Source organism: Cyprinus carpio, chromosome A9 (assembly GCF_018340385.1).
Source record: "Cyprinus carpio isolate SPL01 chromosome A9, ASM1834038v1, whole genome shotgun sequence".
NCBI classification, from domain to species: Eukaryota; Metazoa; Chordata; class Actinopteri; order Cypriniformes; family Cyprinidae; genus Cyprinus; species Cyprinus carpio.
The window spans coordinates 25,388,106-25,411,432 of NC_056580.1; the positions used below are offsets into that span (position 1 = coordinate 25,388,106).

The window sequence follows — 23,327 nt, forward strand, 5'->3', positions numbered from 1 at the left end:
GATAAAACTATATGGTGCTTTCTCTGATTGTCAGACACACCTTGTAAGATGAGATTATTGGGTCTTTCACACTTGGGGGATGTTCCCCTGTTCCGTACCCCAAGTTGCTCACTACTCACGGGTTGCTGAAGGTGATCCATGTTTTGATTCTGTCTCCATAATGAGAGAAGCAGAAGTCAGAAAATTCTTTGAAAGCTTCCACAGTAGAGTCGTTTTCCCAGACGCCTAAGTCATGCAGAGCTTGGGGAAGGTCCCAGTGATGTAGGAGCGTATCAATCATCTTGTCATAATAAGCAACACCCTTTTCAAGCAAACTTTCTTTGCGTCCAGTGGGGAAAATGCGAGCCCAGGAAACAGAACTGATAATTAGGTGCCTTCATGCCCCTAAGCAGGTACACATTGTAGTCCACCTTGTGATAATGATCACAGGCCAAATCAGTGGTCTGGTTTTCAAAGACACGATCCTCACGGCTAAATCGGTCCCATACGGTCTCGCCCTTCCCGTGTTCAGCCCATCCACCCTCCACTTTGAAACTCTCACTGGAGACGGACCATTCAAAATCACCTGGGAACGAGCCACTCAGAACAAATCGCCTATATAAAGGCGATCAAGCCTTTGCTGTGATAGGGCCGAGACTTTGGAATGAGTTGCTTCTGCCGATCAGGTTTGCCAAATCAATGTCAATCTTTAAGAAACTGCTGAAAGTACACCTAATGTTGGTAGCATACAAAAATTAGTTGTGGTGTTTTATATGTCAATGTTTTAAATGGTGCTATATAAATAAACAAGAACAAAGCTGATTTTTAGCATCATTACTACAGTCCTCAGTGTCAAACAAATCTTCAGAAATCATTCTGATTTGCTGCTCAAAAAACATTTATTATTTTTATTATTATTAATATAAACAGTTGAATTAAACAGCTGAATTATTATTATTAATATAAACAGTTTAATGAAAACAGTTAAGTTTTTTTTTCTTTGATGTATAGAAAGATCCAAAGATCAGCATTTATCTAAAATAAAAAGCAACATGTTTTGTAACATTATACACTTTTATTCAAAACTTGGAGTCAGTATCATTTTTTTTGGTTGGGACATTATAGAAATTAATACTTTTATTTAGCAAGGATGATGATAAAAATATTTATAAAGTTTCAAATAGATTTCTATTTCAGATAAATGCTGTTCTTCTGAGCTTTCTATTCATCTAAGTATACCTGAAAAATTCTACTCCGCTGTTTTCAACATCATAAACGTTTTTGAGCAGCAAATCAGAATATTAGAATGATTTCTGAAGGATCATGTGACACTGAAAACTGGAGTAATGATGCTAAAAAAAAATCAGCTTTGAAATCACAGGAATAAATTCAATTGTAAAATATATAATCAAATAGAAACAGTTATTTTAAACAGCAAAAAATATTTCACAATATTACTGCTTTTGCTGTATTTTGGATCAAATGCAGGCTTGGTGAGCAGAAAAGAATTCTTAAAAAAAAAACATGAAAAATTTTACTGTTCAAAAAATTTTGACTGGTACTGTATATAGTGTGTGTGTGTCTAAATATATATAGTATATACTTTTTTTTTCTTGTTAGGGCTGGGTATGCCATTTATAGTCCCCAATTTTTTTTTTTTTTTTTTATATCAAATCATTGCAGTGATACCCAGGGGAATTTAGGCATCACAAGAGTATGCACACTTGGAGATGACAGTTGAGGAGAAAGTTAAAAAGTTGATAGTAGAAAGTCACAAGAAATACCATAAACTGCATATTTAAATATTTGCTGTAATCTAGCACTCTTAACTGTAACGTTAGTGTAAAGAAAGCAAGATGACTAACTTTTAACACCAGTCTAAGCAGTTTATGTAACCGGCCAGTTAACAATTTTGGTTCAGAAAAATGAATGAGGCATGACTGCAATTTTTAGAACAAAGGTTTATTTGAGATACAAAATACTTTACAAAACCTTACAAAAAAACATTAGAAAATATAAAAAAAATTGAGATGATGCTGGAAATAGTATCAAAAGATGGAAAACCTGGCTGTTAACAGACATTGAATTTAAAAAGTTGAGACAACAGATTTCATTGGTACCATGCATAAAACATTAGGCTCTATGGCTTTCAATTCTGAGACCTTATTGCTATTCATTGTAAACTGCATTTGGATCAACTTTTTAGATCTGCATTTGCAAAGGAGGCAAAATGATACAACAACCTCAACAGAAACTGTATTTAGAAAAAGGAGGAAAATGAAAACAAATGAAATGTTTTTATTAATGTTTTCAATTGTGTGAAGACATTCTCTGAAAGCTGAGTTTAACTCTCTAACAGCCGGTCAAAAGAAAAAAGCCAAACAGAACCAAACTTGTTTAAAGCCTCAGAAAACAACAAGTAAATAAAGAGCAAACAAATAAGACTGAAACTGTTGCCTACAGAGAAGCCTCAAAATAAGAGGACTAGTAACCAAAATACTTCTCATATACAGGTAAAGCACACAATATGCAAATAAAATATCAAAAGCATCTTTGTAGATCAATAATTGATTCACAAGTATTCAAGCATTTTCCAGGTTTCCATTTTGCTCATTACAAACATACACTAATTGGTCCACTACTCATGACACAGAATTGTTCTAAATACACTAAACTACATATCTGATGTGGTTTTACACTGGCTCGTCCATCTCAATTTGGAATGGTAAAGATATGTAAACTCCAGTTTAAGGCATTTTTGAGATGCAACCCTTGGCACTTCATAAGAAGTGTGGTAAACAAATGGAAGAACTACATTTTTTTTTTCCCTATACAAAACAAAAACAAACAAAGAAAGAAAAAAAAAAAAAAGAAAAAAACACAGTAGAGAGATGACAAGAAAAAGAGACATTGCACAGTCGCCTAGTGACTGAGGAGTATAATGTCCATCTTCCTAACTAGCTTTTGGGCACTTTGGAGTATCAGGCAGACTGGCTGATGTCAAGTATAACTGGCTGGTGAGATGCTGCTTTCAGAGATTTTAACTTGGCTTTCATTTGCCATAATACTGCACGGCACATTCTCACGGATTCACCAGTGTGCGTAAGGACACACATGCTCCACACAATGTTCAGCAGCCAAACATAAAATACACTCATACAGACACTTTCCGCTTTTCAAGATGAGCAATGTCAACCACAGGTGGGGCCGCTTTGTTGCACAGGAAAGCAGATGATAGTCTATTAGTCTCAATCAAGCACGGATCCCTATGAGAGAAAAGATGAAAGATTTATAAAAAAAAAAAAAAAAATAAGTACACATATTTATTCCTAGAAAGCAACACCATTAGTCTCTACGTGTATAAAATAGGTCTCTATATAGTCTCTCTCTTTTATATACAGTCGTGGCCAAAAATATTGGCCCCCTTGGTAAATATGATCAAAAAAGGCTGCGCAAATTCATCTGCATTGTCAATCCTTTTGGTCTTTTATTTATACAAAAAAAAAAAAAAAAGTATCCTTTCATTGGATAAGAATTTAAAATGGGGGGGGGGGGAATGTCATTATGAAATAAATGTTTTTCTCTAATACACATTGGCCACAATTAATGGCCCCCTTTTATTCAATACTTTTTGAAAGCTCCATTTACCAGTTTAACAGCTCTAAATTTTCTCCTATAATGCCTGATGAGGTTAGCGAACACCAGACAAGAGATCAGAGATCATTCCTTCATCCAGAATCTCTCCAGACCCTTCAGATTCCCAGCTCCATGTTGGTGCTTCTCCTCTTCAGCTCACTCCTCTCATGTTCCGTAGGGTTCAGGTCAGACGACTGGAATGGCTATAGCAGAAGCTTGGTTTTGTGCTCCGTGACCCATTTCTGTGTTGTTTTTGAGGTTTGTGTTTGGGTTATTGTACGGTTGGAAGATCCAAACATGGCCCATTATAAGATTTCTAACAGAGTCAGTCACTTACTGATTTTTTTTTATCTGTTGGTATTTGATAGAATCCATGATGCCATGTATCTTAACAAGATGTACAGGACCGCCAGCAGAAATATAGGCCCACGGCATCAAAAATACAGCAGTATATTTCATTGTACGTATGGGGTACTTTTTTCTCTCTGTGTTCACCAAACCCATCTTGAGTGTTTGCTGCTAAAAAGCTCATTTTTTAGTTTCATCTGACCATAGAAGCCATTCCCATTTAAAGTTCCAGTCATGGCTGATAACTGAATATGCTTTAGTTTGTTTTTGAATGAGCTAGGAGAATTTCTCTTGTAACCCTCCCAAACAACATGTGTTGATGCAGGTTCTGTTTGACAATTTTTTTTTTTAATTTTTTTTTTAAAGGTTTTCTGAACCAGAGACTCAACTATTTTCTGCAATTCTCCAGCTGTGACCCTTGGAGAGTATTTAGCTACTCAAACTCTCCTTCTCACCACACATTAGGACGATATAGACACACATCCTCTTCCAGGCAGTTTTGTAACATTTTCTGTTGGTTGGAAATTCTTTATTATTGCCCTTATGGTGGAAATGGGAATTTTCACTGCTCTAGCTCTTTTCTTAAAGCCACTTCACCAATTTGTGAAGCTCAATTATCTTTTGCTGCACATCAGAAATATATTCTTTGGTTTTTCTCATTGTGATGGATGATTAAGGGCATTTGGGCTTTGTTTTCCCTCCTCTTTATAATTCTGTGAAACAGGAAGCCAGAGCTGGATGATTTCATGTTCATAATCATGCTGGAGTGCTCAAAATTGTGGATATGAATGGGAATATGCTTCAGAGATATTTTACTCATAAGAATTGATAGGGGTGCCAATAATTGTGACCAACGAGTATTTGAGAAAAACATTCATTTCATAATGATATTTCCCCTCAGTTTTAAATTCTTATCCAATGAAATTATACATTTTTGTGAATTTTTTTTTTTTTTTTTTAAAAAGACCAAAAGGATTAACGCAGATGAATTTTCACAGCCTTTTTGATCATATTTACCAAGGGGGCCAATATTTTTGGCCACAACTGTATATGTACATGTAAACTGTTTCCTTATGTCTCAACTAATAATAAAAATTAACACTACATCAGTAAGCTAAATGCATCATTTCTCTGCCTTACCTTTTTCACATGTGCTTCCCTGCTTCTCCTGAGCAAAGTTGAGCCTGTTCTGCTCAACAGCGGTGCCATTGGACTCTGGGCTGCTGCTGCGTGAAGGACTGCTCTCCCCATGCTGATAGGCCATATCCAGATGCTGCTGGGCCAGTTTTAGGTGTTTACGCAGACGGTCAAAATCTCGCGAAGATGACTCATCACCAAAAGACTGCCGACCCGAGTCCAAGTTATACTCCGGTTTCAATCCCATGGACAGTTTGTCTTTTTTCAGGGCAGTGTGGTACCCAGGCGGGGCGGTGGGCACCTGTCTGCATATGGCCCCACGGGGACGTGCAACGCTGTGGCCACGCGCACGTCGCCGAAAAGCATCACGGATTCCACTGAGGCCCAAATGAAGAATCTCCAGCACTGTGAGAGACAAGCAGAGACAGCTCACGGCATACATGATCAGCAGAAAGATTGTTTTCTCTGTGGGACGTGACACAAAGCAGTCCACTGTGTGTGGGCAGGGGCTGCGAGTGCACACGTATGAGGGGGCGACCTCAAAGCCATACAGAATATACTGGCCAAAGAGAAAACCTATCTCGAAAACAACACGAGACAGAAGCTGCAGGATGTACATCTTCATGAGCCCGTCACGCTTTATCCTCCGCCTCCCATCGTGTTTAGGGGCGGGCTTCTCAGGCGCTTTCTCTTTCTCTGGCAGGATCTCTTCAGTCATCATGGGGTCTTCCTCACCGTTGTCCTCAGCCTCCTCATAATCACGGTTGGCACCACGGTTGATCATGGGCATGCGTTTCCTGTTCGTTGGCTTGTACTCATCATCATTCATGCGAGCGATCTTGTGCATGGCAAAGCCCAGGTACATAATTGTGGGGGTCGTGATCAAAATGATCTGAAAAACCCAAAACCTTACATGAGAGAGTGGTGCAAACGCATCATAGCAGACATTCTCGCATCCAGGTTGCTGGGTGTTACACACAAATTTACTCTGTTCATCGTAGTATATCGATTCTCCCCCCACAACAGTCAACACAATGCGGAAGATGATGAATAACGTGAGCCAGATCTTGCCCACAAAGGTGGAGTGGTTGGAGATTTCATCCAACAGCCGCGTAAGAAAGCTCCAGCTCATGGTGCTTCGAGAAGAACCGCCGTCTCAGTCCTGCACAAGAACAAGACATTAACTGTTAGAAATTGAAAACAGCATCAAAAATAGAATTAAAAAAAAAAGTACATTACGTTCAATGATAAATATGGCAAGAATATGGCCTACCTTCCTACATGACTGACAAAAGCTGTATGACTACTGAGGAGATGAGATGCTGATTTAATATTAAGAGCTCCAAATTATGTACGAGTATGAGGTGATTTCCTGTATCAGGACAATTAGGTTTCTAGGAGCCTTTAAATAAGAGGCTTTATTAACCAGAAGATTCCACTAGATGGAGCTAAAAGGTCACTTCTATCAAGCTCTTTCACAGAAACATGAAGTCAGCCAAGGAAAAGGCTGAAAAAAAAAAAAACCTTCCAACTTATTTGCTAAACTTGATTGTAATAAGAACCGTTTTAACCGTTTAATTAAATGGCTGAAAGAGTGTTCTTTTAACCTTACGGGAAGAAACATTTGAGATTAAATAAATTCAAAATACACATTTACTTCAGATCACCTCATTCTGCATACAGCCTTTCATTGAAAAAAATAAATAAATTCTAACTTGTGTTCTGATAAGACAGGGATTTACAGAAGAGGGAGGGGACTGAAAGGAAGAAAAAAAAATCATTTGCATCAGACATTTGTCACCATAGTGTTATCTGACCTCTAGTGTGTAACACCTACTTAAAACATTCAGCTACTTGTGTTAAGCAAATAGAACGTGTGTTTATGTAGACCTGAGACAGAAAGGCCCAACCAAAGGCCCAAAAAGTCACTGTGGAATTGGCAGCTCTAACAAAGTAAATTCAAAACAGGCAACCAATTGAAAACGGTTTGGTCACTGGAGTCCAGCTACTTTAAGAGTAGAGAGAGGATGGGGTCATCCACCGGTCTAATCAAACTCTGCAATCCTCACTGGCTCCATCAAGTAAACAAAAGGCGCTTCAGGCATGACTGTGACTTGATTTTTCCACAAAGTTCAGTGTGAATTTATCAAAACATCAGTAAAGAATCTCTAGGGTTCCCTTTATTATCGACCACTGATTTTATGTGACTTTGTTCTTGATTACTGGATGTGTATTTTCAAAAATAAGAGCTAGAGAATTATATTACGGATTTAATAGATACTATTAATATATACACTGTACTGAAGTATAACAAACGTCTACAATAAGACAAGATACACTGAATGAAGAAAAAAAAAAAAAAAAAAAAAAAAAAAAAAGAAGAGACCGTGACCTGCTCAAATATTCATCACGTCTGAAACAACAACTAGCAGAAAAATATATATTTGTCTAAATTACTTGATTAATCTGTTCTCCCATGACCATGGGAACCTTGACTAGCATAATCCAACCCTAAATCCAAATAAAATCAATGTGAACTGGTGGTGACGTGCTGCCGATGGCCACAACTTCTGTCCAAGTGTTTATTAAAGACAGTTGCATGAAGTGAGGGACACACAGTTGTGGTAGAGAACACAGGCTATGAGTACCACTTAAAGGCTTCAAATCACTGTAATTTGTACACTGTATAAAGAGGCCATATCCGATTGCACGCAATAGAACAATTGTGTGGTCGTTGTTTGCAACATTCCACAGCTGGTGCCCAGTTGGCCCTCAGATTACATAGCAGGGCCCCAAACTGCCTCTACACTTACAACACACCTAGCTTCTTAGAAAGGTGTGATCTTACCAAAGGGTGCACACACTTTTTGGTCCACGAATGACATCAATAAATCACACACACGCATATATCGTATAGTGCAGATAAAGGCATATCAGGATGGAAAGCCTAAAACTTAGACCATCAGAATTGGACTTGAATAGATTTGCATGTGAAATTTAAAGGTATAGAGGGTGGGAAACAAAATTAGATAAAATTACACTTTTTTTTAAAACAAAAGCCATTGATTCTATGGAAATCAACGGCTACCAGCAACTGTTTGGTTAACAACATTCTTCAAAATATCTTTGTATCCAGAAGAAACAAACAACTTGAGAGTAAGAATTTTCACTTTTGGATGACCTATCCCTTCAAGATGTTAAAAGACTGGGAGACCCTCAGCAATACCGGAAACCTAACCGTGGCCTCCTAAGTCAAGCAACACCACACAGAGGAACCATTAGCCCATCAGACATCAACTTTAAGAGAGAACAGAGAGGCTTTGTGGAGACATCTGAGAAAGTAGTTATCGTTTCAATCCAGATTCCTTCAGCTCTGGGGAAAAGACAGTAGACTGGCGCTTACCTCAAAACAACATATCAGTTTCTAAGAAATTTAAGAGCAGTTTGATGCAGAATCAGGCTTATTTGGCGCTGAATCGATGAACTGACTTTAGCTGGAAAAAAAAAAAATGACTCTTATTGTCTTCTTGCATTGACGAACCATTTTCCTGTTTAACACTTTAAAGCTGCTTTGACAACCAGCATTGTATAAAGCACTATACAAATAAAGGTGACTCGTCTTGGAACTGGTAAATAATGACAGTCACGTGTGTTTGTTGTAAAACTTCTATGACGTTCGTCTTTTTTAAATATTTCAAAACGAAACACGGTCACTTACTCTATACCAAATGAAATTCACAGAACATGAGCTTATGAAACATTTTGGCAGGTTTGTGGACAATTTCAGCGTTTAAAACTGTGCTTTAAGTGACACAACTCTAAAAACTGCCAATCCTAAGGTTGGCGGAAAAGTTATTATAGACCAATGACCATACAAGAGATCTGTCAATAATCTGTTCGACATGTACATCAATTTAAATAAACAAGACTCATGCTTCGTTATTGAATCTTTAACATTGAGGGTATTTAGAGTAGCACTTAAAACAGCGAAGTGAGTTTCTTTCTTCTGTTGAACACAAAAGATATGAAAAATGTTGGTATCCGAACAGTTGAGGAGTACCATTGTCTTCCATGGTAGAAAATAAATAAATACTATGCAAGTCAATGGTGCTCATCAACTGCTCAGATACAAACATTCTTCAGAATATCTTTGGTATTCAACAGAAGAAACAAACTCATACAGGTTTAAAACAAGTGGCGGGTTAGTAAATTATGACAAATTTCATTCTGGAAGTGAACTAATCCTTTAAGTTTAACTCTAGGGAAAGAAGCGGTTTTTTTTTTTTAAGCTCAATCAGATCATAATTAAGAAAATTAAGGTGATTATGTAGAACGCAAATTTGCATAAAAATAAAGTAGGGATAGTTGTTACTGTTCGCAATTTAATTGAAGCTGTCAACAAATGGTAAAAAAAAAACAAATGCATTCAAAACATTTCAGTATATTTTCATGGGACGAGAGATACAAGACCTTATTGGTGGATTTTTTTTTTCTTCAAAAAAATAAATAAAAGCAACAATATTAAACATGGAGCATATTGTTTTTGATTATTCCGCCAAGAAAACTTCGACAAATATTTAACTAAAGTTAACTTACTCAAGCGCAACGTGTCGATGTGGACGCGCGGAACGGTGGCGCGCTTTTACCTGAGTGGGGAAAAAAGATCCAACATCCCCCCCCAAAAAACAGAAGAGTGGCTGTGTTTCAATAACACCACTTACAGAAGAACAGAATAACGATTAATATCGACCACAGAACGAAGTTTCGCAGGACAGCTTCCCGAACGGTTGGTCTGTTATTCCTACACAGTTTTACGAAAAAGCCCCATCCAGCTACTATTGTTCTCCGGCTGACGCAAGAAAAATGCGACAGTCACTTATAAAACAACTTAAAGACAACAGTTTAACTCGAAAGGCACTGTTTGTGAAAAAATACGAGTATAAACGTATTACACAACAACCGATGAAGCGGAAAATTGTCTATTTTGCTTTGTACGCGCGAGATGTCGCCAAAAAATCCGTTGGCCTCGTCACTGGCGAATTTCAGTCAGATGAAGAGAAGGAAAAACCATACCTCGTTGAGTAGATTTCGACAATTTCCTTCAGCTCCGTCCTTCGTAAGAGTTTGTCCGAAATATCACCACATCCCTCAGCTATCTTTGACGACGAAAGCCACGCTCGTTATTAACCCATTCGGAGTAAGACAGCATATGAATGCCCCTCTCCACACGCAGGGGCTCAAATAGTTTGAGGAGAACAAAGAGGCTGGCTCCCGAAATGCTACAGCTCCTCCCGCATGATGAAATCTGATAGTCTGATCATCGTTTTCCAGATTTTTAGCTCATACACTACTGGAATGGTTTTCAAATCTTGTCTCGGGGACCCACCACTCTGCACATTTGTATGTCTTTCTTTTTCTGACACACACAGTGCAGTTCATGGATCTCTCTCCTAAATGAGCTGATGATCTGAATCAGGTGTGTTAAATTAGGGAGACATGCAAAATGTGCAAAGCAGTGGATCCCCAGGACCAGGACCGAACCCCCCTGCTCTACTGATTTTCATCCCATCACATATTTTGGAGAAATTTAAAAAATAAATCAATAAAATAAAAATATCTAATTTTACAATAGCATGTTACAGGAATTAGCCTTAGTTGTTTAAGTGGCAGTATTTTCCCATATTATTGATTTCAGTGTCTGGTTAATGGGGGCTTAATTGTATCACACATTCTTAGTGATGACTTAAGTCACACATTCTAGTGATGGATGGATCAGTACTGAAGTATTGATACTTTATACTGATGTTGCATTCAGAAGATTGATCCTTACTTAATAATATCAATGCTAATTTTATTATTTATTTAGCACGAAAAATTATGTTTAGGCCTATTTAAAACATACGTGTAAAGTATAGGATAGGAATTATTAATATTGTTGTAATTTATTTTGTTAAATATGAAAAAAAAAATATGTTTGTAGAACTTAAGTGTAAAACATAACAATGGCCATGTTTCCTTCTAAGTAATGTTTGCATCTAAGTAAAATGTAAAATGAAGATTACCATGAAAATGTGTTGAGTACTATTCAGATGATTCAGAAACTACTCTGGGGTAACTAGTTAGCAACTTTGTTGGTTGCAATGCAATTTCCCATTGCCAGCCAACTAAGTTGCTAACAGGTAAGCAACTATGGTTTTGGGAAATGCACCCCTGATTGAGATGTTAACGTGTTACATAGAAGAACGTCATGTTTGGGATGACATGAGGGTGAGTAAATGATGAGAGATTTTCATTTTTGGGTGAACTACTCCTTTAATTGCTCATTTAATTTTTAGTCTCATTACAAGGGTGTGTGTAAAAGTAGTTCAGGATTGCATTTAGGTGACTGTGTAATTCCCACATCAACGACTTTTAAAAATCAGTCAGTGAGAACCGGTTTGGTTGACCAGTTTGCTGTTGCCATATTTTACATCATTGCATCTATTTATGTTATTCTTCCTTTTTCCTCCTAAGATTTAATGATGGATTTATTTTTACAGTTTTTTTCTTCCTTCACTTTGGCCCAGATAATAAACTAAAAGGGAAAAGACCCAAACTACACAATAAATCACCCCCTTTTCAATGCAACACTTTTTTTTTTCATCAGTTTGTCATGTGATGACAATGATTATAGGGCAACAACTCGGTCATGCCACTATTTATTTTCTGAATGCGTGTACGTACAAGCAAGAAATTTATTGTCAAGCCATACAAAGAAGTCTGGATTGGGAAAGGGACTGAATTTCAATTCTCAGGGCTATTTAAACACGTCTTAGTTGATTTAAAAAGTATGTTTATATATAGTTAATATATATTGTTTTAAATATATATTTAGTACATTCCATTGTCAGTGAAGTCCTGTTCAGAAAAAAGAAAGGAAGGAAATAAATATCTAAATATTGTTTGAATGTAACATGTCACCAACTGCTTTCCCTTTTCCTGCGGAGGATGGTGCTCGGAAGTTGTTGTTATTGAAGAGATTTCCTCCATTGCGTTTTGCACAGGATGAGGCTTTAAGTGTGTGTGTGTGTGTGTGTGTGTGTGTGGGGGGGGGGGGTGGGGGGGTTCCCTTTCTGGATTCTGGGTATGCTTTTAACAGAGTAACACTACCAGGTGTGATTTAACAGACAAATTGTTGCCTGTCATCTTCGAATAAAACTTTATGCAAAGTCAGTGCATCCAACTTAATAAACCAGCTGTGGCTTCTGGCAACATTAACCACCAATCAGATGAGCAAACTCAATTTACATTTGTAAGGCAATGTGAGAGATGTTCACAAGTTTGCACGGCCTAAAGAATTTGACTTTTGATTCTTCCATTGAGTTGTTATCACATTTTGTCTGACACACATTCTTTTGAAATGCAATCCAGGTGCACCTCGTTTGGTAGCGATCTAGAGAGAATTAGCACTTTGTATCTTCTGGAATGTGATCTCTTCCAGGATGATGCATTACTATCAATAAAATTATAAGTATTATTAGTGGTTCAATTGGGCAAACACCAGTATTACTATTGCTCATCTTTTTAGGGGTTCACAATTTGTTCTAAATGTTATATTTAGTGTTAAATTTGACATCCTTCTTTGTTTGTGCTACAGACATGAATGTTTTAAAGAATCTTTTAATTCTATTCAACCATTTCTGGACAGCTCTTAGGATGCAGGATAGCTAGTCATGCTTTGATTTGTCAAGGTAGGCTAGGCGTGTTTATGCAATGGGGTGAGCGCTATTGCCAGCAACAGTGAAAAGATGTGGAAATGCTTGACCACAAGCAGCTTGCAGCATGCTTTTTCCATGTCTAGTTTTTGCATTAGTAAGCAGAGTGGCAATGATAAGTCTTGACAGAATTCATGACAGGCTTATTTGATTTCTTTGTGAACAATTTCTGTGATTCAGTAATTCTGTCAATCACTGTTGTGTGATAAATATACATTAAAACTCAGGGATTAATGTGTTAATGACTTCATGTGCTATTGGAAACTTCCTACTTCCCACTTCTGAAGTTGTAATTATAAGTTTGTCACGAGTTACGAGTGCTTTGTTGTTGGAAAAACAGAAATCATGTTGGACGGCCCATAATCAACCCTAAACAAAATGTCAAGCCTTTTATTGTGCCTTTGTCATAATATTCTATATGCTGTGCATCCGTTCTGTTAACTATAGACCAGCAGTAATTTCACAGAAGATTCTTTGGCACAGGGACCTTTTTTCTTTTGCCAAAGTAATTTAGAAATCTATTTCAAATAAATATCTTATAGTGCCAGATCATAGAAGAATCTGATGGCCTGCCAGTCAGATAAATGCAACCGTCTAATGTGGTTTGTTTCATGGTATTTTTATTGCTACCCACAATGCGTTTGACAAGAAAACAGACTTCCATATTCAAAACATGTGTGGATTTAATCACTTGCATCCTAAAGTGAACCTCCACTGCAGTTTTCCCAGAGGTTGGTTATTGTTTAATAAACAAAAACAGCCTAAACACCTTCAGTTGCAGTCACGGTGCTATTCAGTGCTAGTAATTAACTAATGCCTTAAACATACATGCACTTGTTAGAGTTTAATTTATAGTTCTGCAGAGACGAATCAGGTGCCAGTAATGTTTACCACCTGTGTCGTTAAGCCTAATTTGTGCTTACTTACTACGCTTACTTTACTGTAACATAAAATACTTTTACAGGTCCCTCAGACTTCACACCTGTAATTTTTCTAAATTGACATTTTTTTTTCTGATTTAGGAAAATCATGATAATGAATTTAAATAATCCACTGAATGAATAAGGTTTTTTATGTTGTGTTTTTATAATGGTGTTGTAATCACCAACAACACCATTGAGTTAAGAAAGCCTGTAGGCTTTTCTTAATTTTTTTAGTGGAACACATGGATACATTTTGAAGAACCATTTGTGTGAGGAACCAACCAAAATGTGTGTTTGTGTTATTTCTTTAGAAGACTTTAAATATAGTACTTTAGTATTATGGACTTTTTCGTTGTGCTATATAGTGTGGTTTTGTCTTTTTTAGAACTGTAATGCACTGAACTTTCCCGTTTCATGGAAAAATAGCAACATACGATTTCGGAATGAAGGTGAGTTAATTTCCATTTTTGAGTAAACTATTCCTTTGAGAAAAAAGAATGTCAACATACTCTTTAAGCTCTAAAACAGATAAGAAGGTTAGCTAGGCAAATGGTATGGTTTCCGTCTGGCCGGGATTTTCAATGTGAGTGCTTAGACATTTGGGGGTTGGGGTACAAACCGTTAGATGGGGGTTGGGCACTTTGTGCTGTTTCACCCTTGTGTTAGATGACGGATGGGGGTGGTGGTGAATCTCCTATTTCAATAAAGGTAAAGGGAGGATAGTGTAGTAAGACAAGTACTTGTGAACTACAAGGTGAAAAAAATTAAGGACTTGAAACCCCCCTTTTAGTAAAAGGGCATCTGTTGCCATAAAAACAGATAGATCTGGCCTCAAACTCCCCCGACATTGTAACAGATGGTTGGAAGTAGAGCTGTTCGGGGGTGGGTTAAACAAGCATTTTCTCAAAGATCACCATTAAAAGTTTCCTTCCTGCACAGCTCTTCCGTCATTGACGGTTACCTGTAAAAAAGGGACTCGAAAGAATACATCACACAGGACACTTCAAAACCAGGACATTTGTTATACAACAATTTAACAATTTATTTGCATGATTTGCCCAGTTTAGTTAAAATATTAACCTAAACATGCCTAACAACGAATGGACAGTCATCTTTGTTTTTTTTTTTTTTTTTTTTTTTTCTGAACCTGAATCTTGTATATTATGGAACAATTTTTTTATCATTTAGAACACAAATATTGCAATGTCCTTCATTCGTTTAATGCTCATACTTAACCCTGCCCAAATTGCACACAAAAAGCATCTATTATGGGATAATCCGCTAATAGCCAGTATTCTTCAGAGTGTCCCAGCCCAGTGCGATTAAGTGGCTTTCAGTAATGGGGAGGATGTTTCATAGTTTAGCTGTTCACATTTCATTAGAAGAGTAGCAAAATCATTGTAAAATTGATAGAGATCAAGCATATAATGTATAATGAATTTACTTGTCATGTAGTAGACATTTTTTTTTTCAAAGCAACTTACAAATGAGGAACTTCAAAATTCCCAATGCTAAAAATTTCAGTAGTAAGCCACAGCGGTCCAAATCTAAACGAAAATACTTTTAGTAAAATTAATTGAACTTATTGTGGGAAGTTCCTAAGATTGTGGCTTTGGTTTAAGTTAAGAATAACTCACATCATGTTGGATAATGGTAGGAGATATAATGTGTGGTGTACAATAATGTATGTTAATAAGTTAAAAGGGATGGTTCACCAAATAATTCAGATTTTCTCATAACTTGTTTACAGAGCAAATATTGCACCTCCCAATCTGCTTGCACATGAATTGGGGCCTCCCCGAGCATAATAAACATGTTTGATATTTAGGATACTTGCAACCAATGCTCAAAACAAGCTGCCTTAAGGAGTCCATTGGAAAGTGGAGATGGAAGAAACAGATTGTGGAAGTTGTAAATAAAAAAAAAAAAAAAAAAAAAAAAAATAATAATAATAATAATATATAAATAATATAATATATGTGGAAGCAATAACACGACTGTATAATGTGGCGAAAACGTACCACAACTGTAAGGACAAAGAGAGGTGCTGGACTGAAATCGCCTCAGTTTTGAACATGCAGGTTATTATAGAAAGCTGCAAGCATGCTAACTAACATAGGTAAACCTTAGTTGCTGAAACGTAAATGACGATCTGCTTTGTGAGATCACATGAGGTGCTCCCTCTGCCATGATAATTTTAATAATATCTTGTAGTGTGTGATGCACCACGATTTTCAAATCTTGTAGTGTGTGCATGTTTCAGATTTGAGGAAAGAAAATCTGCAAAGATTCTCCTTATGTGTGTACTGCAACCAGATTTCATTTAAAACTCCTGTAATCAAAGCCCTGCTTAAGGGTTGTGTATAATGTAAAAAGTGCCAAGTATAAATATAAATAGCATCAACTAGATTTTTGGTATCATGAGAGCCACATTATCCAACTGATGCTTCCATGATGATGTCAGGTTCAGGCTTCTGTCAGAGAGTGGGCAGCGAGGGGCCTCACAGAAGCCTCTAGTTACACCGTGACTTATAGGTCAGCTCTGCCCCAAGACGGAACATTCTACGGAAAAAAATCACACACACAAAGCACCTCTGTTTTGGGAGAAACAGAAGTCTCAATTAACAAAGGTGTTTGGAATTTCTAGAGAAAGGATTACATTTTATGGATAACAAGACAACAGTGTAGCGGTGCAAATGATGCATCTCAAAAATACTTGGACAGAGAAAGTGACTGTGCATGCACGAATGAAAAAGTTGATGAGTTCCATCTGCTACATAATGTGCTGAGAGGGTGGGTGTGTGTTTTGGGTTGATGGGATGTTTTGTCATGTTGCTTGAAATTGAATGTCAACCATTTTTGATATGAGTAATCTTCTTAAAGATACAAGAGACCCTGAAGTTTATCTTTGTTTCTTTCTTTTTTTTCTCACAAAGACATTTTGATTCAAATAGTAGAAAAAAGTATTATTACAAGATATTCGCGTTGCCCAAAAAGATATTCTGTGATCTTCTCTTCAGTGTATTATGTAACCAAGCCTACTGTTCATTAACATTACAAATGCTGAATGAGACCGATCTTCTCCGAGAAATGTCCAAAACAGTCATTTTTGAATGAGAATGACTGAGCAGTCATGTTGTCTGACTGAGCAGCTATAATAGTGGGAAGCACGTTATTGGTTAAAGTATTCACACCTCAGTGCTCATCGTTCACACCTGCTTTGGCAGACAATGGTCCACTTTTATGTCTTCGCAGTTGAAAGGCTGTGCAATCACATACACATAACAGAAAGCCACATGGTGCAGATGCCACACTTTGCAAACTTGAACTCATGAAAGGACAGTGTTAGCGCAGCATTCAGTGTCATGACCTGCTTTTCAGTGAACTGAATATGGAGGAGGAAGGGCTGACGTTATAACAACGCAAAGAATCCTGACAAATGTTAAGGACCCCTGTTCAATTGAAGAGGTCATTGTGGGTTGAGACTTCTACCCCCATCTGTCCACCAGAGTGTTAAAAGCGCATGTGGCTCCATAACTTTTTAATTTGCACCATGAAAAGAAATACCTCGGAGTTTTAGCACCAGCCTGGAGCTTGTAACAATAGCCTTTAGAAGCAAATTGCCTTTTTACTCGTGTCTTCAGTGGAAGAAGTTTGTACAAACCAAATTGCACATACTGTTCATTGATGTTTGTCGCTAGTTGGTTTTCATATGTCTTAAGTTTATCTTAAACCATGGGCATTACTCTTTGAAAAAAAAAAAAAAAAACTCCATAACTTAATTTGTAATTTTAAGTGACAAAAGTTGAAGTTCAGTACTGTATTGCATTCTTCTTTGCATTGTCTGAACCCCTCTAAAACCAATCTGCTGTACTTCCTTTCAACAATCACGTAAAGTTTAACGCCCAGTCTGCAGGCATCTTGGTAGATGATTAATGCTCTCCACAGGTCTTCTTCATTCTAACTAACTGAAGGACTCTCAGCTTCTAAAGGCTGAAGTTCCCACGGTTTCAACAAATTCCAATGGTTATTAGGTTTTGTTGGATTAATTTCTTAATACTGTTGGTGATAGTTGAGGCAGTGTAAACCAACCTTTAGTCTACACAGTGATTTCACTTACATTTTTTTGCGCATAACTGGAGTTGTTGTTCCTTTTTTACAGTTTTTTGTTGTTGTTTGTTGATGTATTTTATTTATTTTTTTTTTTTTACTTTTTTATATGGCATCTGATTTTGGTCAATAAAAATAATGTTTTGGTTGATGAGAAGCTGCAAATTTAAAGAAACATATGGTATATTAATATAAATGTATCATCATTTAACAAAAAGAAAGAGAGAGAGAGAAACAAGCTCTTTAGTATTTTTTACAGTGCAGATAGTCAACATTGTTAGTAAAGGTTATTTTCCCAAACTCTGCCCACAATTACTCAGTTGTTTTACCTTTAGTACAAATAGCACATTTACATAGTTTGTGTGAATAGCATTTATCACTATTCTTAGAGTAAACAAGATGCTATTTGCTGCTATTTGTTATTGGTTCTAGCAGTATCTACCACTATTTACATTCAGTGTAAATATCATTTACATTTTTTCTTAGTGTAAATAGCCACTGCTAGTGTATGCTGTAGTTATTCATCGTCCTTTTTTAGTGCATCATTTTGGTTAAGAAAGAGTGCATTTACAATGTGACTTACACATATCTTTACTGGTCCATTTCACTTATTTTTTGTTAGATTAAGTTGTGCTGATTAATTTCATATGTACAGGATGTGTTTGGGTTGAGTATATTTACCTGCTACAAAAGCACTTCACTGTACTGCTGTTCGTTCACTGTTCATGTAGCTCAGTTGGGTCAATCCCCAATATATGACTAAATTTTAAACAATATTCTTTTTGGGTTTTTATTTTTTAAAAAATATTGTCAGTGCATTATTTTGCAGGGTTCTTTTTTTTCTTTGCAAATTTTTGTTAATAATTTAAGATTTTGGCTTGATTTTATTTGAGCAAATTACCTGATCCCTTCACTTACTGGTTTTATTATAATTAATATTATTTACAAACTTGCTATTTTTTTTTCTCTCTGGTCCTTACAGTCTATTTTTAATTTCCCATGTTCCATATTATGACTGTATTTAAAAAGATGTGGGAAATTAGGAGCTTAAAGAACAATTCTGCACAAGTTATCTTGACTTCATAGCTGTCATCTATGTGCACAGCCCAAAGCCATGCTTTGGTTTTTCACATTAGTTTTCACAAACAGGTCTACTGGCCAGAAAAATGAAGAGCACAACAGAATAGTGAGTTTCTGAATGTCTCTGTCTTTGCTGACAGTAGGGGGCAATCATTAAAGGGGTCATAAGATGCGATTTCAAGTTTTCATTTCTCTTTGGAGTGTTTCATGCTGTTCGTGAATAGATACGATCCTTAAAGTTGCAAAGACTAAAGTCTCAAACCCAAAGAGATATTCTTTATAAAAGTTAAGACTGGTCCATGCGCTCCTAAAATGCAACATTTAAGCATGCCCCCAAATCTACATCACGATGTGGGGAGATTTGCATAATGCCCCCCTAATGTTCACGCAAAGAAAGAAGGCATAACTTTATTGTTGCTTCCGTCGCCGCCACCATGTTGTGAAGACACTGTGTTTCATTGCGAAAGCAAAAAAAATACTTTGTTTGGCCTTCCAAAAGAGGGCATGACTAGAAATCAGTGGTTAAGTTGTATTTACAACACTGTTCCAGAACAGTTCAACCCAAATATTCAGATGTGTGCAGCGCATTTTATTGAGGACTGTTTTCTTGATCCTGGGAGAGTAGACTACAATGCCGTTGTTCTGACTCACAGTCTGTAAGTACGTTTTCATATATAAATGATTTGCCACTGAGGATTCAAATGCAAGTTTTAAGCAGTGTAGAGTAGTGGTTGTTGTTCATCATTTCTCTGATCACAAATGCAGACATGGTTTTATGTTTACGCGGCACGATGCAACGAATAAAAAGACAGTATAAGCCATAATAATCCGTAATTATGTCCCCACTGGATGCAACAAAATCCTCATTTAAGATGGGTTTTAATGGTTTTGTTTCATCGCCCGAGAGACGGCATAACATTATGGTAAGGGGCGTAACATTTCCGTCACACACTTGAGGTATTCGGCCAATCACAACGCTCTGTAATGTAGCTGGCCAATCAGCATACACCTTGCTTTTCAGAGCGAGGTAGGCTATGTGTAGTACGGCTTAGCCTGACGTGCACCTCACCAAAAATCTAACAGCGTGTCAATTCTACACGGACAGAAAGAACTGTGATTGGTCTGCTTGAACCCATTTCCTCCATATGTACTTGAGTTTTGTGTGTGTTTATGTGCAATTTAATATATTTTAATGTTACAACTTCTTATATAAAATAAAACAAAGCATAGAACAAGTGTCTTATCATTTATTATACTACATAGCATTATACATCACTTGTTGCCCGTGACCAACAATGTTGATCTGCCATGGTACAAGTCCTTGTGGAGATTGAAAGAATGCCATCTTCTATTGTTCCGTTGTTGTCTCCTTTTTGTAGTTTTAAATAATAATTTAATGATTTGATATTTATTTGCAGCCGTCACGGCTATAATGCTTCTCTGGTATGCTTCGTGGTACTGCGGGTTACACCAGCAACATGCCTGTGGACACTGCAGACTAGTGGTTTGCATGTTTCCTCCATGTCGACGCAGACAGCGACGCAGAAGTATAAATGAAAACTGATGCATAGCCTACGGCGTAGAGGCTACGGCGTAGAGGCTACGGCGTAGGTCCGACGCAGAAGTATAAATCAGCCTAAACACTTCATGAAATTTGTTGTACATTACATTAGAGTTTAATGGGAATGTGTTTGACATTCAACAAGCATAGTAAGTATATTAAGACAAAGTATATTAAAAAGGCATGAGACCGCATCCCATCTCAGTCAGAAGAGAATATTTCAGTGTCTGTCTTGAAATGGCAGTAGTTAAAGTAAATTACTACTAAGGCATGTTACTCTACCCGTGTGGGATGAAGGCTGCTTTTGGCTCTGTAATGTAGTGGTTAAAGTTCTATGTTTGTATTCCAAAGGTTGCCAGGTTCAAATTCTGGAAGGGGTGATTCATGGACTACATGTCAAGATGGTTTGCTGACTTTCTGATGCATATTGCACTAATGGCAGATTGAATATAATTGGCTGGTTTACAAGAAACCAGGCTGATACAGTGAGTGCTTCTGAGGAAGAGCTAGTCACTGGATTTGCTAGTTTTCTGTGGCATCAAATGTTTGAAAAACTTGTTTGAAATGTTCAGCAAAAAGTAAAGTAGAATTGAATTACACTTCTGAATTACACTACTGCTAAGTTTGGGGTCAGTTAGAAGAAAAGAAGTTTACTTATGTTTACCAATGCTGCAGTTATTTAATTGAAAATACTGTAAAAAAGTACTATTGCATTTAGTTAAAAAAAATTATTAATAGTTTTTTTGTTTGTTTTCTATTTTCTATTTCTTTTTGAATATCTTTTTCAAAAATACATTTATTCTGTCCCTAAACCTTTAAATAGCAGTGTGTCAAATATTTTTTATTTTTATTATAATCTGTTCGTAATCCTTTTGTGTACAGAAATTCTAAATACAAATATGCACATATTTCTGCTATAGATCCTACATGTTTGACTGTGGTGAAACCACTCTTGCAGAAACAATTCAGATTTATTGTTTTCACAAATCTGGTCATAGCTACTAAGTTGACAACATGATGCAAAACTGGAGTTGCTCATGGGAAACAGCAAAGACTAGACACAAAAAAAGAGCTTGCTTCGTTGGTTTCAAGGGCTGACGATGAATAAATAGTGTTGAATGCAAGGGGCTCATATTCACTTTGTCATGGATCTGAAGTTACCATGAGTGACAATGCAGCTTTCATAGGGTTTTGTTATGTAGGGATATTAGTGACAAAGGTGAGCTAAAATTCCTTGAAGCGCTTCATCTAAGGACTGGTAAATAAAGAAGTAAAATCCACATCCACTGACCTTGTGCCAGTGAAACATTACCAAAACATAACAATGCTCTTGACTGAAAACCCACCCTGTTCTTTCTTCTTCATTACTGTGTTCCAGGTCACTGAAACTGACACGAAGACTGGTGCAAAAGGATCTTCAAGAAATAATCTGCCCAAAAATAAAAATTCTAACATAATTTACTCACCTTCATGTCACTTCAAACCCGTGTGACTTTCTTTCCTCTATGGGACATAAAAGGTGTCATTAAATAATCACTTTATTTTATGAAAAGTGACTGAGAACTGGGTCTGTCAGGCTTCAATAAGGATGCAAAAACACAAAGTATCAAAAGGGTTTGAAGTCCTATGATAGATTTGTGTGCCAAACACAAAATTTAAATCATTACTGAAATTGAAATCATTATTCACTAATAATCTTACCCTATATCTGATAACTGCTGCGACCAGATCATTGAGTAAGTAAGCTCAGTTTAAGAACTGATTGACTTTGATTTATGAGCTGCTACCTTTCATGGGGCGGATGTGAAGATTTTCACTAAATTTTAGGATGCTTTATTGTTGATGTTGTTGTTAGCACTTTAAAGTTCTGGCCATTACGAATGGTCCAAAACGGTTGTTTGAAAAGACCAATTCAACAGTATTTCCAAGTTTGTCCTTTTGTGTTGCACAGAAAATATAGCAGCATATGAGTTTGGAAAGCTATGAGGGTGAATAAACGATCTAGCTATTCCTTTTAGAAACGATCGAGGTAAAAGGCAACGGAATGAGAACAAGATCCTCTGCCCGCAAGGCTTGTACATACATGAACTTTCTTTCCTTTTTTTCTGTAGATGGGAATGCTATTCAAAAGGATTTTCTCTGCTGGCTGAAGACACAGGAGACTAAACAGATTGGAATCAACCCTATCCAACAGATACGTCTTGGAGTCCAGGAATGGGAGTAAAATAATAAAAAGAAATTCCCTAAAGAGCTGCTCAGCATGAGTGCATCGTGGGTGATATTATTCTAACCAGGTATGATTACATCCAGGTCTACTTGCTCAGGAGGAAACTGAGCTGGACCAGAGGAAAGTAGCCAAGCGTAGGAATGAGAGGTAAGTATCTAGCCAAGCGTAATTGATCCAATTTAATTTCTAACCATTTTCAGCTCACTGGTGCCAAATGGTAAGCCCACATCTTTAAACCTCTTTGCCCCAAAATTGTTTCTCAACAAATTCAGTTCCAGTTGTGAATTTTACTTCTTAATGTGATGCATTTTTTCCATTATCCATTGAGAATTGATTGGATTGTGAAAAGTGGGCATTACAGACCAAAATTACTAGTCAATATCCTACGTAGCTATTGCTTAACATCATCCAATAGTCCATGTAACCTGTCAGTGATGTCAGCAGAAAGTTATTTCGGAGGAAGAGAAAGTTACTACATTTTGAGTCGTTCAAAATAAACCCAAACATGCATTAGGGGTGCCTAAACCCTGCTCCTGGCGATCGACTGTCCTGCATTGTTTAGCTTCAACCCT

The 23,327-nt window shown here is 37.0% G+C and overlaps 1 protein-coding gene, 1 long non-coding RNA gene and 1 pseudogene across 3 annotated transcripts; 1 reads left to right on the forward strand and 2 right to left on the reverse strand.

Moving 5' to 3' along the window:
- LOC122146202 overlaps positions 1 to 602 on the reverse strand; it is a 53,048-nt pseudogene extending 52,446 nt beyond the window's left edge.
- A 1,318-nt stretch (positions 603 to 1,920) lies between these two features.
- gjc4b (gap junction protein gamma 4b) lies at positions 1,921 to 10,542 on the reverse strand. 2 transcript variants are annotated; one of them, XM_019105319.2, is made up of 3 exons: positions 10,174 to 10,542; positions 5,104 to 6,262; positions 1,921 to 3,245 (listed from the first exon to the last, which is right to left on the reverse strand). In XM_019105319.2, exons 2-3 carry the CDS (start codon positions 6,230 to 6,232, stop codon positions 3,232 to 3,234), a joined length of 1,143 nt encoding a protein of 380 aa, XP_018960864.1. In that variant the 5' UTR covers positions 6,233 to 6,262; positions 10,174 to 10,542; the 3' UTR covers positions 1,921 to 3,231. The 2 variants fall into 2 exon arrangements, with proteins under 2 accessions (XP_018960864.1, XP_018960866.1); XM_019105321.2 differs by lacking the exon at positions 10,174 to 10,542 and adding an exon at positions 8,504 to 8,528.
- A 3,281-nt stretch (positions 10,543 to 13,823) lies between these two features.
- On the forward strand, positions 13,824 to 22,041 carry LOC122146247. Its single transcript, XR_006160909.1, has 3 exons — positions 13,824 to 14,065; positions 14,163 to 14,226; positions 21,907 to 22,041. It is a non-coding gene; the product is annotated as an uncharacterized LOC122146247 (long non-coding RNA).
- The last annotated feature ends 1,286 nt before the right edge of the window (positions 22,042 to 23,327 follow it).